Source organism: Sparus aurata, chromosome 8 (assembly GCF_900880675.1).
Source record: "Sparus aurata chromosome 8, fSpaAur1.1, whole genome shotgun sequence".
In the NCBI taxonomy this organism is placed as follows: Eukaryota; Metazoa; Chordata; class Actinopteri; order Spariformes; family Sparidae; genus Sparus; species Sparus aurata.
This window is the reverse complement of record NC_044194.1, coordinates 21,124,172-21,137,748: the sequence shown is the minus strand read 5'-3', so window position 1 is coordinate 21,137,748 and position 13,577 is coordinate 21,124,172. Positions and strand designations below refer to the sequence as shown.

Here is a 13,577-nt window from a genome sequence, read left to right as displayed (position 1 = left end):
GGAACCAGCAAATGTTTGACAATTTAGCTTGTTAAATGGCTGAGAGGGTTAACTGATTATCAAAAGAGTTTGTGGATTGACTAATCTATTAACTAATTAACTTATTGTTTCAGCTCAAAACTTAGTAAATATAAGTAAAAATCACATTTTAAAGCACATTTTATTCATCATCCTTCAAAGTCACGGTTTGTTATTTTAAAAAATGTCTTCTCTTATTGTTTAACACCACACGTGCCTGCAGCAGAGCTCCAAACACTGGTGGTTAATGTGTAAACTCTGCAGCAGTGGGGATGAAGACATCCACGGGAACTTTGACTTTTGAATGGGAACAGCCCTTGGCCCTTGATAAGCAAGGTGGGCTGCTGAGTCACTGGACACACAAGTGGACAATTTCAGTGACTCGTAAGTACCACTGATGGCTATTGAATTATTCTGACAAAGCAGAGCTAAGACCTCTGTTTTGGATCATTCAGACCTGTCTGTCCTCACCGTGGCCCATGTTTGGACGGTGTGGACATAATTCAGCTGCACTTAGAACTGAGTTGGACGAAATCTAAGACTTGTTGAAAATGGACAGAGGGTCTGCTGGTGCTGGGAAGCAGCTTCTCCATGTGGATGTCGGTATCAATGAGCTGGAACCTCGTGAAGGAATCCTGGACCTCTTGAGAAGACTCCGTCCTCACTGGAAGGCACAGGATATTCAGATGAAGGCAAGTGAAAGTTTGTGTCAGCACCTGTGATTCACTACCCACTCTGCAGAGAAAAAGATAATCAAAAGTATCTCAACAGACAGTACTATTTGTCACTGATTGTATCTATACATTGGTTGTTTGGTATTTCAGTTGTTCGAGGCTCGGTCACTTAGATAATCTTCTCCTACTGGGACTCATAAACCTGGTATTATACAGACTGAGAATTACACAAAATGCATTTGCTTTTTTTTATCACATAATGTCGTATTGTCATAAAATATTGTCTCATAAAAAGGTAAGTAAACATCTTGGGGAACTGACCTTCATCCCATTCGCTATTCAGCTCCAGTTTTGACTGCAGCCAGCTGGTCATTTGATTGGGAAGATTTTATATTGATTTGGGGACGGTGATATGCTTGTTATATAGCTTGTCTTCTTCTTTAACATGCTGTGAAATTATAATTTAGGAGTCGACCGATTATCAGCCCCGGGTTTTACAGAGTTCATTATGTTTCACCTAACCCTTCAACTCACAAAATTGAGCGATCTTGTAAGGGAGTCTGGGGAATATATTTCTCTCTTCATCTCCATGCTGCTGTTGATTTTGCTGCTTTGATCTATGGTGTGTTTGTGTTCAGGTTTGCTGTCTGCTGTGTTGCAAAGTATTTTCATCACTGTAAATGGTTGTTGGTAACTATTAGATATAAGTTATCCTGGCCAATCAAATCAATCCAAAACACATTTACGTTTTTTACAAATGACTGACCCCTCAGCACCCTCACCTGTTGCTGCGTCGAACATTATCCCTTACATTTTTGAGATCCATTAAAAATGATTTGGCCGTCACATTTTTAGTCAACTACATTAAGGCTTATCAAGTTCACATTCAAGATTCCCTTCAATTGACTGCATCTCGACAGATTGTGCTCGACTAACTCTAAATGAGATGTTGAGCGCCACGTTATCATGTGGCACATAGACCTGTCTTTGCCATTGTCACTGTGACATTTGTAAATTGCCTCTGTCCCTCTAATGTTGTATGTTTGGTATCTTTACACAAAAACCGCCAATGAAACTGAGATGTCTCATCTTCTGTACATTTAGCATGATATTGAATGACATCCTACTTAATGCTAAAATACCAGCAGAAAATCCAAGGTAACAAGTCAACAAAGGTACCTCTAATGTATTTCTTAACCTTGGGAACAGATGTGTAACGTTGTCAGAATAGGATAATCCCAGTCTGGTCCCATGTGCAAACACAAGGTCCAATCTTTCAGAGAAATAGGGTTTATGTTTGTTATGCGACAGAACATTGGGTGTGTGACCTCTCAATCTACACCAGGTCCTGTAATGTACACAGAGGAGTAGATGTTTCTCTTCAGCCCTCAACAGTCCCTTTAATGATGTATTGTGTTCAACTGAGTGTACAAGGGAAGGACAGCTCCTACTGTTGCACCTGCCCTTGTGATTCTGTTGTATCATGCATTTCATCTATGAATCTATTTTACTTTTCTTGTTTTGTGTGCCTTCCTGTGAATTACTTCATAATCTGTCTTTTTGAAAAATGAAACAAAACATCAGGCTCAAGGTGAAACAAGTTGAGGCAATTTGAATGCCTGATATGCACTTTAACTTTAAAAGGAACAGAAAACTAAGGAACACAAGACAAATTTACACAGGAGAGATTGTTAAAAAAGTGTGCTTCACACAAAAGATTTAATTAAAATTATTGCAAAGAGAAAAAAATGTATTAGAAAATCGAGAGGCAAGGCTGAAAAAAATCATTACAAGGGGGAGTGTGGTATTTGTATAGCTTAGCACATTGATGAAAGCAGTTTAGGTTCACATGTTCAGAGTTCAAGCTTAGGAAGAGCTTTAAAAAGTGAGTTTTTGTTTTCAAATGACAATTAATGAAAATAAGAGACAAAAGGAATTTGAAAACATTGTCAAAGCTAGTGGAAAGAATCCACATTACCCTCTATCCACTGTATAAATACTTGATCAGAAGTCAAGGTGGGCATGTTTGTTCACTTTCCTTCTTGATGAGAAACTATGGGCTCACAAAATGCCTTAGGGAATGTGGCAGAGAATGAGAGACTTTGGGAAACCACTGAATGACAACAAATGTCCGATGAGGCCTTCGCAGGCAAACAGTGGTCACTGCGGTATTGTTGTGTACACACACGGAGCGGTTCAGGCTGTGCTGCAAGTGTGATCTGTAAAGTCCACTCATTCAGGCTGCTGCTCTCTACAGCTGTGCATTTATTAACATATCTGTCATTCACCTGCCGTGGCATGTACTGTGTACCTGAGCATGCTTGTCTGTTTTTCTACATGCAAGGTACATTTTATGTACATTTACTTTTTTTCTGACTCATTTTGGAAGAAGGATTAACGTCCTTTAGGTCAGGGTTCAAGTTATCATCTGATCTTTGTGGGGGTCTCTAAAATAACAAACCCTAACACTAACCAACGTTAGGGCAGAGGTAAATAAATAGGTTTCAGATTGTTGTCCTGTTCATAGACAATATCTTGACAATATGTTGGTTATTTTTGGGAAAGTGGGATCAAAATTACACCTTTATTTCAGAATATGTACCAAGTGAGCACAATATGAATGTCATGGTTTGGGATTTTTGTCATTTGACACTCATTTCTGGTAATTTTGTCCACGTGTGGCATGTGTCACTTTCTGCTTCCTCCCTTTGTCTGTTCCCCTTTCTGCTCCTCACCTGTGCTCATTTCGTTAATCACTCCCTGTGTTATCCAGTGTTTTCTCCTCACTCTTCGTTGGTTTGTCTGTGTCTCACCTGTCCCCCATCCTGTGTGCTGTTTGTGACTACCTGTGTTGCCTCCAGTGTTCCCTGTGTCTCTCTGATATGTTTAGCTTCACACTTGTTGATTTCAGGTTGGACTGCCAGCCTTTGCTTATTTGGGGATTTTTTTTGCCTGCCTTTTGGATTTTTTATTCTTGGATTTTGTGTATTTGACTATCAGCTTTATTTACTTCTCTCTACTTTGCTAGTGACAATAAACTGAAATAAAAAAATTATCTTTTTGACACAGAGCCCTTCTTAAAGAAAGAGCCACAACATTAGGTAATGATGCAGGCCCCGTCTTTGTAATGCTGTGAATTGTCTTACAAATATGCAGTTAATCAAATAAGCCACAACCACCACAAGTGAACTTAACATTCTTGGGGACCCGTGGGAGTCTGGGACACTGTGCAGTAACCTGCTTTGCCCTTTTAGTTATCTTGCAGTATAACTGACATATCATTTTAACAGAAACATCACATTCTCTTCTCTTTAGGCACAAATACTGGTAATGTCAATTTATGAATTATGGATAAATATATTTATGGTATAAGTGACCAGTCCCAATTGGTGGATTGTAACTCAGTACTTTTACTTAATAAAGTACTCAGACAGTTGGTTTAATTGTCATTTTGAGGTGCTTGTGCTTTATTCAAGTATTTTATTTTTATGCTACTTTATGCCTCTTATACTTTTACTAAACACTTGGGGGACGAAATAGTTGGTGGGCCATTTACTTGAATGATTAAGTGGTTTTAAGTATTCTAATATTGTGTTTTTATTATTTTTAAGGTCTCAGTACTATAGTACTACTGCTGATCCTTCATGTCTTGCAAGTTGTGGTTACATGTTCGCATCTGTGAAGATCTTTACATATTTAAGAAACTCTCATTCAAAGTACACATGTATTTTCTCAAGTTTCTTGTCTACTACACAATTACTGGTAAATGACCACTCTGCTTCTATAGTTTGCTTTTGTACAATGCTGTGCCTGTGAGGGTAGGTCAGTAGAAAATGTAGTTAAATGAGCCATAGCGGAGGTAAATTAGCAGCCTGTAAAATGATACGTTCCAGAAAGTTGTAATCCGGCTCCTCCACAAAACATATTGCATCTGTTGGCTGCACTTATTTACCTTCTAAAGCTTTGAGTACAACCATGTTTAGTGTGATTTGAATAATTCAGACTGAGGTTTAATAGTGGGCTATTGAACTTTTACAGAACTGCCTGTAAACTAAAATGGTTCGAACAAACTGCAATTGTATTGTCCACATGTAATAGCATAGATACTATCATTAAGACAAGTCCCCCTTTTTAAGAGGTTGCATTGTCACAGTTGTTATCTGTTAAGCATCAATATACAAAGTTGATAGAAAGTCATTGTCAGTTTTAAATGTTGGACTATTTGGAGATGTTCTTTGCTTTGTTCTAGCCCGAAAAATCCAAGCTCAAAGTATTTTTCCATGATCATTTCCCCTTTGATTTCCTTTTATTCCAGACATTCACAGAAGGAATCACCAACCAGCTGATTGGTTGCTACGTGGGCTCTCTCCAGGAGCCTGGTTGTGTTCTGGTGCGTCTGTACGGCAAAATGACAGAGCTCTTCGTGAACCGGGACCGGGAGGTGGAGATGTTCCAGGTCTTCCACGCCCACGGCTGTGGTCCTCAGATCTACTGCAGCTTCCAGAATGGCATCTGCTACGAGTTTGTTCGAGGAACGGTGCTAGATGATGAGCTGCTCCGGCAGCCCTCCATCTACAGGTCCATTGTTCTTTAAATTTGGATTTATTTCCATTATCGAATGTGCTGAGCAGGTGTAGGATTTTTTTGTGAATGTGCTGGTTGACATTGTCATTCACAGCTAGAAATAAGACCGTTCAAGCACCAACATAATGACCAGAGTCCCGCAATTTGGTCATAAAAGGGGAAAAAATGTTCTTCACAGTTCATAGTTAAAGAGTAGTTTGCCTCATAAATGGTGTTTCTTTGTTGTTGTAGTTTTAATACTGTAATTAGACACTGAAGGCAAAATATAGATATATATATTTAATCATAAAACCAGGATTGGAAAAACACATGTGAACATTAACTAATGCTTCACACTGTTTAAAAAATGCCTAAAACAATCTCCTTCATTCAACTTTCTATGTATTTATATTGTAAGACACAACCAGACACATCCTGTGATTGGATCACAGAAGCTGTGAGGACAAATCATTGTGTTTGGGGCACATGACATGACATTTGAAACAAGTGAACTGTGCCAAATGTATTCAATACGCCTTACCATTTAAGTAAAAGTCATAATGGCCTGTTGATGTAATAATTTAGCATAAATGGCTACGTGTTTTCAATTTCAGCTTTATAAGTCAAAACATATCAATGTCAGCCAAGACACCACTTACCACAGGTAACATGCTGAATGTGTGAATCTTCGTTATTCAACACAACAATAGCGAATAATGCCAATGGATACTATTTTCAGGTCCATCCAGTTGTCAAGTTGTGCAAATTCAACAGGTTTATTGAGAGTGACGTGAAACCTTGAACATTTATTTTCTAACAAAATAGTTAGTGGTGTTTGTCATGAGGTAGTGTGTGTATGCATATATGTTGAGCAATTCCATTGTGCTGATGCAGGTGGGTTTTTTTTTCTAAATTACTTCAGCTGAGTCGTGTTTCATTTTGAGCAATGTTGTTTAGTCGTGCCCCCGGTTTCATTCATTATCCTCGTGATAACAGGCCAGCGTCATTATTCTCTCCAGAGGATAGTTGGACACAACACAGCCAGCCAAGGCTGAACAGCCAGGGCCACGATACCCATCAATCACCTGCTCTGCCTGATACCCTCTGTGGGGAATACCCAGAAAACTTAGTGTCACCACTAAGATGCCTCGAGAATGAGCACTCAAGTAGTCAAAAGGTCACGAATGCAACAAGGCCCATTTTTTGTGAAGAAGAACAAGATAAGAGCGCTAAATGGAAAGGGAGTTATGTTTCTACTCTGATAATGGTTGTTTGTGCAATAACAGCGTCAGCCAGGCTCATCTGAGAAAATGTTTTCTCTCCGCAGATTGATCGCAGCAGAGATGGGGAGAATCCACTCTATCCAGCCAAAATGTGGTCGGCCTGTTGAACCTCTGCTCTGGACAAAAATGTCCCACTTTCTCACACTGGTGCAGAGCAGCATCCACAGCAGCCCAGCTGAGCAGCGCTGCACAAAGAGGTACAAAATCATCACAATGTTCTCGTGTTTTGGATATCGTACCGTAGTCATCTGAACACGTTTGCTTCCTGAACACAACATATTAATGTTTACTGTGCAACCACAGCCTTACATTGACCACTGAGCAATAGCACTGGCATTGCTCAAGAGCACCTCAACAGTAGCTTTTCTAAGCCAAACTTTATCTTGGAAGCTCAGGCTTTGGCTCTGAAATTAGGCCTGGATAATGGATTTGTTGGACTTAATCAGCAAAATGGTGTTAGTTCGGCCAAAGAATGTTAAGTCAATGACATAACTCGCCACCTTAAACCTTAACAACTATTTTATTTTGTTGTACATAACTGTGACTCTGCAGCTGTATGACTGATTTATCACCTTAGATTTATTGACAACAAGATTTTGGTGGACAGAAAGGTGTCTACATCTAGCAAGGGCTAAACTTCAGGTTTAGGGTAAGGACTGGCTCAAGGATGGGGTGAGTGACTGGAGACACATAGTTGATTGCTGAGTGTCATTCACAGGTTGACAAATAGGCACATTTTAGGTTGGTGGATCAGTCAGAGCCAAAACAGCCATGACAACCCTAAACGTCACTGTTTAGTGACCTGGAAATTAATGTCTATACACTCTGACATTAACTAGAATAGGCCTAACTGTTGTATTAAATGATTATAGAAGACACATTGATGAACACCATTAAACTACAGTGGATAATTAAAAGGTAAATAACTTCACGGTTGTACCAGCATGTTAAAAGACACAGCTTTAAAGTGCATAGAGTGGTGCAACAATGACATATTTTTAAGGCTAATCTGGAAGTTAGCATCGCCACTGTTTCTCACGACAAAAAGCCTATGGGATTTTTGAATTGGATTTTGGATTACTGCTGAAAATAAGCCCTGCGGCAAACACAAGGTTATGATGCTTACACACTTTTGTTCAGCAAGAGAACCTTCTCAGATGAAGTGTAAATTAAACCACTAGTAGTAAAAAGCTCATATTAGGCTTTCAACAGAATATTAGGCTTTCGCACAACTTAAACATCACCACCACTAAGCGTCTTACTACACAATTACTATACATGCTTTCTGTTAACTGATCAACGTACAAGTTGGAAAGTCAGAGTTAGCATAATAGCCACTTGTTAGCAACAGAAATGTAAGTGCCTTATAGTTAAATTGTGGGACATTTAATGATGTATTTCATGTTGTAGAACAAAACGTTGAAATATCTTAAGCGTGTGGAAACCACAGACATTATTTCAGGCATTTACCGAATGTGCAAAAATGCAAAGTGATTTCTGTGCTTTAGGATTCATTACTACAACACTTTATACACACACAAGATTCAACTGTGAGGTAATGGATAGAACAGCCTTGTAATAACTATAAATGTGTTTTATTCTATTGAGTGGAGATGTAAATAAAAATGTCAGACACTCCTTTTGTTTTAAGTTAACTTTAGCAAAGAAGCTACTGACTAGAACTGCACAAGACCACTGTGAGGCACATAAAGAGTTGACCCAGTCTTTAAAAACTAAAAAACACTTTATTTTACAACTATAAGTTTTTTCCTGGTGCATATTATTATGTTATTTAAATTATATGTTGAGTGACAGTCATATTGGCTATTGGACCCCCCTGTCCCCCATGTAATTCCTAATAGATGAATGAATAAGTGGGTACAGCTGAAAGTCATTTCAACAGTCGCCAATTAGAGATGAAAGAAGTGCTTTTGTCTTCTTCTGTCTAAAATCAAGAACCTATTGTTTCAAAACTGACCACAATTTTTGAGTCTTGTCCTGCTACTGTTGTTGTTGTAAACTGCATCATGTACCATGTAAGAATGGAGAGTTTGACAGGCGTAGCAACAGTAACTACGGGGGCAACAGTCTTGGTAACCCTGGTCCACTGTCTCGTCAGGTGTAGAAAAGGTTCAAATGAAAGTATGAGTCGGAGAAGAAAGCTGTCAATTATTAAATCCTGAACTAGATGTGACATCCTTTTAAACAAATACCTGTTGCTGGTGTTAGGCGGCACCTAAGAGTATGATTTTTTTTTTTACCATCATCCGTTTGATAGAAACCAGCAACATTTCCCACATCTTTATCTTTCAGGGAGCAGCACTTCCACTGATGCCTTATCATTTTCTCACATTTCTCAAACCTGCCAAAAGTGAACGGTCTGTGCTCGAGTCACATTGGCACATTCACCACGTGGAAGGAGGCAGTCATTGTGAGCTGTCATTGGTCAGAGGGATGAGGCGGGGGAGGGGCCTCTGTGGCAATGACATTGCATTATCTCTGACAGGGTCAGGGGGTGAGAGGTGAGAGGGGCCTTCCAGACACTACAAAGAAACAGAGCTCGGCCCACAAGCTTCCTGCAGAGCTCTCTCTTATCGGTCAAACGTTCAGCGTTGTTTATGTTTGCTGCGAAGGGGTCGGAAGTCCACGCAAACTGAAGCTGGAAGGCCCACAGTTGCTTTTGAACCCGCTCGAGTTTCTTCTTTGAGTTTTATCACGTGGGCACTGAACTCAGTCATCCATTAAGGAAGGGGACTGTGGAGGAGACAGTCTTTTATGATAAGAAGGTTTAGCTCCCTGGATTCAGATGTAAGAGAAAGCCAGCGTGAGTCAACGTCTTTGTCATCAGGAAGACGAGACACAGACAACGTTTCTCGTTCCTAGTTAGCATTTCCTTTTTTCTCTACTTTTTCTTTATAAATCCACTTTAAGGACTGATATTTAATTTCTGCTCTGACGGAGGAAAATCAGCAGATCGGATTGAATCTGTCATCCAGTCTTTGATTTTGACATCTTTGACTTCATCACCAACAGTTAAGTGAACATTTAATGAGTTCAGCCAACATAAAATGATCCATAAAAGGACACACTGCCAATGAGGGTGAAATGAACCACAGACAAGGAGTGAACTGTCCATATGTCTATTCTCAGGTTTAACTCTATTTTTCTTTATAAGCTTCAGTTTTACACAGAACAGAAGTAGTATAGGAGTATATGAGATGGATCAAGATATTAAACATCTAGTGAAGGAGACTGCACCACATTTAGAGGCCCAATAGATGGTGCTATATTGTGAGACATTTGTGCGACTGAGGGGCTTGACACAGTCCACTGCTGCTCAAACAGACACACAGAACAACTCAGTATCAGTAGTTTGGATTTGTAGATAACATTAAGTATTATTAAAAATCAGACAGATTGATTGAAGTAATGCAACAACAGAATTTATGAGATTTGCAATGAAGAAATAAGATTTAAGAGGTTAAATCTCATGTCCATGTCGTGTATTTGCTTATATGGGCCTAATGGTCTCTTGAGTGTATGTATGACACACACACAGAGAAGCAAAGGCAGAGCAGACCAAAATATATATATATATATCTATATATATATATATATAGATGTATATATATATTTTTTTTTTTAAAGAAAAAAAAAGCTAAAGGGATTTGAAACAGGCATCAGAGAAACTTTTGTACTTGAGAATGTACGAGTGCTGGTATGAATGTGATCTTCAGAGGAAATGCTAAAAGAAAGGCAGAGAGAGCAGGAAGAGGCTGCACCTGCAGAGGAGGTCTTCAGCTCTCAAGCCACCCGCTGTGCAAAGAGAGAGATACAGATACAGAGAAGAAGAGAGGGAGAGAGGCAGAGGGAGCGAAGAGAGGCTGCAGCAGCTGCAAGGTTTCGGGGAGAGAGTGCACAGTACAAGTCAGATATGCGAGAGAAAAGAGAAGAGAGAAAAGCGATGGAAAGCCGGAGTGCAACGTCTTCTTCTCCAAAAAGGCCCCCTGCTACGTCTCCCGTTTGCACTCCCATGAATTGCATAAAACCGCAAGAAGACAAAAAAAACAGAAAGAAAAAATCAGCAGTGCTCGGCTGGTGTTTGAAATCATATGTAAATAAGGCACATTGATAATGAAGCACCAGAGGAGGAAATTCCACTAATTACCTTACAGAGACTTGACAAGGAGCAGGAGGCGAATGTACTTGACATACTGTTTCTTGTGAAAGGGACAGAAAAGAGAGAGGAAAAGATCTGATGGCAAGACGACAGGTTTCCATTTAAAGTCAATGCAAGTCTTTCATTTAGCTTTTGACTCTGAGTAATCGTGGCTTTCTATGATAAAGTCAGTTTGTTAAGTTAAAGAAACGGAGGGGTTGAAAAGGAATCAGGGTGATTCACCATTCAACTGTGCGCTTTAACTCACATTAGAGAGGAGATAGATCAATTATGCATGTCAGAGGGGGTTGATTTTAAATAACAGAAAGATTTCGTTCGAATCAAACACTCTGACTTCTATATTCTAGGCCGGCAGTTTTTGAAAATGCAGTTTGGAATTGAATTTTACGGTATTTGCACAATTTCAGGTGACAACAGAAGTAAAAAGAAATAAGAAACAGATCCAAAATCCAGCAAGACACAGCTATTTTAAAAAGGTATATATAGGATATATATTTGTTTTTACATTAAAGGAAAGTTAAGACTTTTACTGAATCAATCCCTTCTTGGAAATAATACACAGAATTGACTGTGTTGAGGAGGACATGTGGGAGGATTTATCAGAGCCTCTGTGCCACGACTATAAACAAGGCTCCGCTCCCTCTGCTTTTATTGTGCGTTCCTAACAGGCCTCACTAAATTATGTCTACAAGTGTGTATAATACCGGAGCGTCTGTTTGTTCCCCTACGAATAAATAGGTAGTGTTTAAATTACACTGTTTAAATTACCCTCTTATCGTGGCCTGACGACAGAAAAGGAAACGCGAAAATTAATTAGACGGCGGATGCTTGTGCAGCATTTCTTCCAGGTGCATTTTGCACTGACGTCCAAGGACATTACTGCCTTGTTTGATAGATGGAGTAATCAACGGAGTGAAAACAAGGCATGTAACCTCTCGACGAGGCTCGCTGAACTGCTTCAGTTTACAAACATGTTGCTCAGAGAAGAGAAGTGCGGAGTTCATGACAAAGTCTGCCGTCCATATCTGCATTCTTTCAGCAACCTTTCTTACTCCCTCTGACAACTGCGCCATTAAAGTCTGGTCTTCCACTCATTTATGCAAGTTGCATTCTGTTTTAGTTTTTTTCCCTAACTGCTGTATACACACATGTTCTTTTCATATAACAATACATTTTCAAAGAACCATATCAACCTATGAAGATTTCTAAAGGCCAATGTTTAAAGCATGTGTAACCAAAACAGTTATTACGACGAAATCAAGGATTTTTACATTTTTTAGGCTATGATTTGTCTTTCCCCCTCCCCCGGCTGACAACCCTCTGAAACATCATTCACAGTAGACAATGGGAAAATAACTCTGCTACAATCCAGACAAATCAGTCTTAAAAGCAGGTGAGTCACCATGTGGAAAGGGAAATTCTTGCTTAAAGTGAGCCCTTTAAAGAACAGTTGAATAGGAACAAAGAAATAATAGTAGCACTTTACAATAAGGCACTCTTGTAGTGTTTAAAACCAGGATAACCAAACTTTTTCCTCAGAGAGACAAAACTGAATAACACCTATTGTATTGTACTGTATTGATAATAAGATCCAAAGTTCTTTTAATCTGCCTGTTTATATTACAGAAAACAAAACGTCATTGGAAAATGTATGTAATTCACATGTGAAAGTTTCTGATGTGGATGTTTTTTTTTGTCATGTGTGAAAATGTTTTTCTTTTCACGTTCAGTTGTAGTTCACATGTGAAAATGTGTAAGAAATGTGGAATTTACATGTGAAGAAGCAAATTTCATGCAGTTCCATGTGCCGTGTTTTGTCTCCACATGTAAAAATTCGAATCCACATGTGACAAAAAGACAAGCACATATAAATAAAGTAAATATTGTTAGAACAAGCTTAACTCTTGTGAAAATGTCTAGTCACCTTATTATTTTCTTTTCATATTCAGTTGTAGTTCACAAGTGAAAATGTATGAAAATTCACATATGACGAGGCAAATTTAATGTTATTTCATGTGCCATGTTTTCCGTATGGGACATTTCTAATCCACATGTGACAAAAAGCCATTCACACATCAAAGTTTGTAGTCCGTGTGTGAAATGTACATTTATTGTGTTTGATATATTATGAAAAAAGCCAATCACCTGTGAAAATGTGCAGGTCACGTTTTCAATATTAGTTCACATGTGAAAATGTGTAATTCACATATGAAGAAGCACAGTTCATTTAATTTCATGTTTGTTTTCTTTCCCCATTTGACAACTGGCCACATATGAATATTGTATTTCACATGTCAAAATATACATTTCCTACATGATTTTATTTTCACATTAAAATTGTTTTAGTAAATAGCCAGTTGCATGTGAAAAGTTGTAATGTGTGATTTATACATGAAGAAAAAAAAATGTCATGTGCAATTTTTTGTTTCCACATGTGACAAAGCCAAACACACATGAAAGTTTATAATCCGCATAAGAAATGTTGATATGTTCATTCATATTTGAAAAAATATGTCCAGTCCAGTTTTTTCTTTTCATATTCAAAGTTTAGTTCACATGTTAAAATATCCATCTGTATGTGAAAATGTGGAAGTCACATATGAAGAAGCACATTTCACATGATTTTATGTGCCACAATTTGTTTCCACTTGTGAAAGTTATTATCCACATGCAACAAAAAACAAGTCACAGACACACACATCTTTTATATGCAATTCACACAATTTGAATGAAAATTGCAAAATGTAACATTTTTCATCCAGATGTGAAAAATATCCAGTTCATAAGACCCATTAGTTTATTTTCAAGTTTGAAGTTTAGTTCAGATGTGCAAATATGAAATTTATATGTGAAGAGATG

General features: G+C 38.5%; 1 protein-coding gene across 2 annotated transcripts in view; it reads left to right on the top strand.

The window, feature by feature from the left end:
- The first annotated feature begins 348 nt into the window (after positions 1-348).
- LOC115587356 (ethanolamine kinase 1) overlaps positions 349-13,577 on the top strand; it is a 31,884-nt gene continuing 18,655 nt past the window's right edge. The window contains exons 1-3 of one of the 2 annotated variants that reach the window (XM_030427186.1): positions 349-710; positions 5,008-5,270; positions 6,583-6,735. In XM_030427186.1, coding sequence (XP_030283046.1) covers positions 570-710; positions 5,008-5,270; positions 6,583-6,735 — 557 coding nt within the window. In that variant the 5' untranslated portion in view covers positions 349-569. The remainder of the gene's footprint in view (positions 711-5,007; positions 5,271-6,582; positions 6,736-13,577) is intronic. The other variant, XM_030427187.1, reaches the window with a different exon arrangement.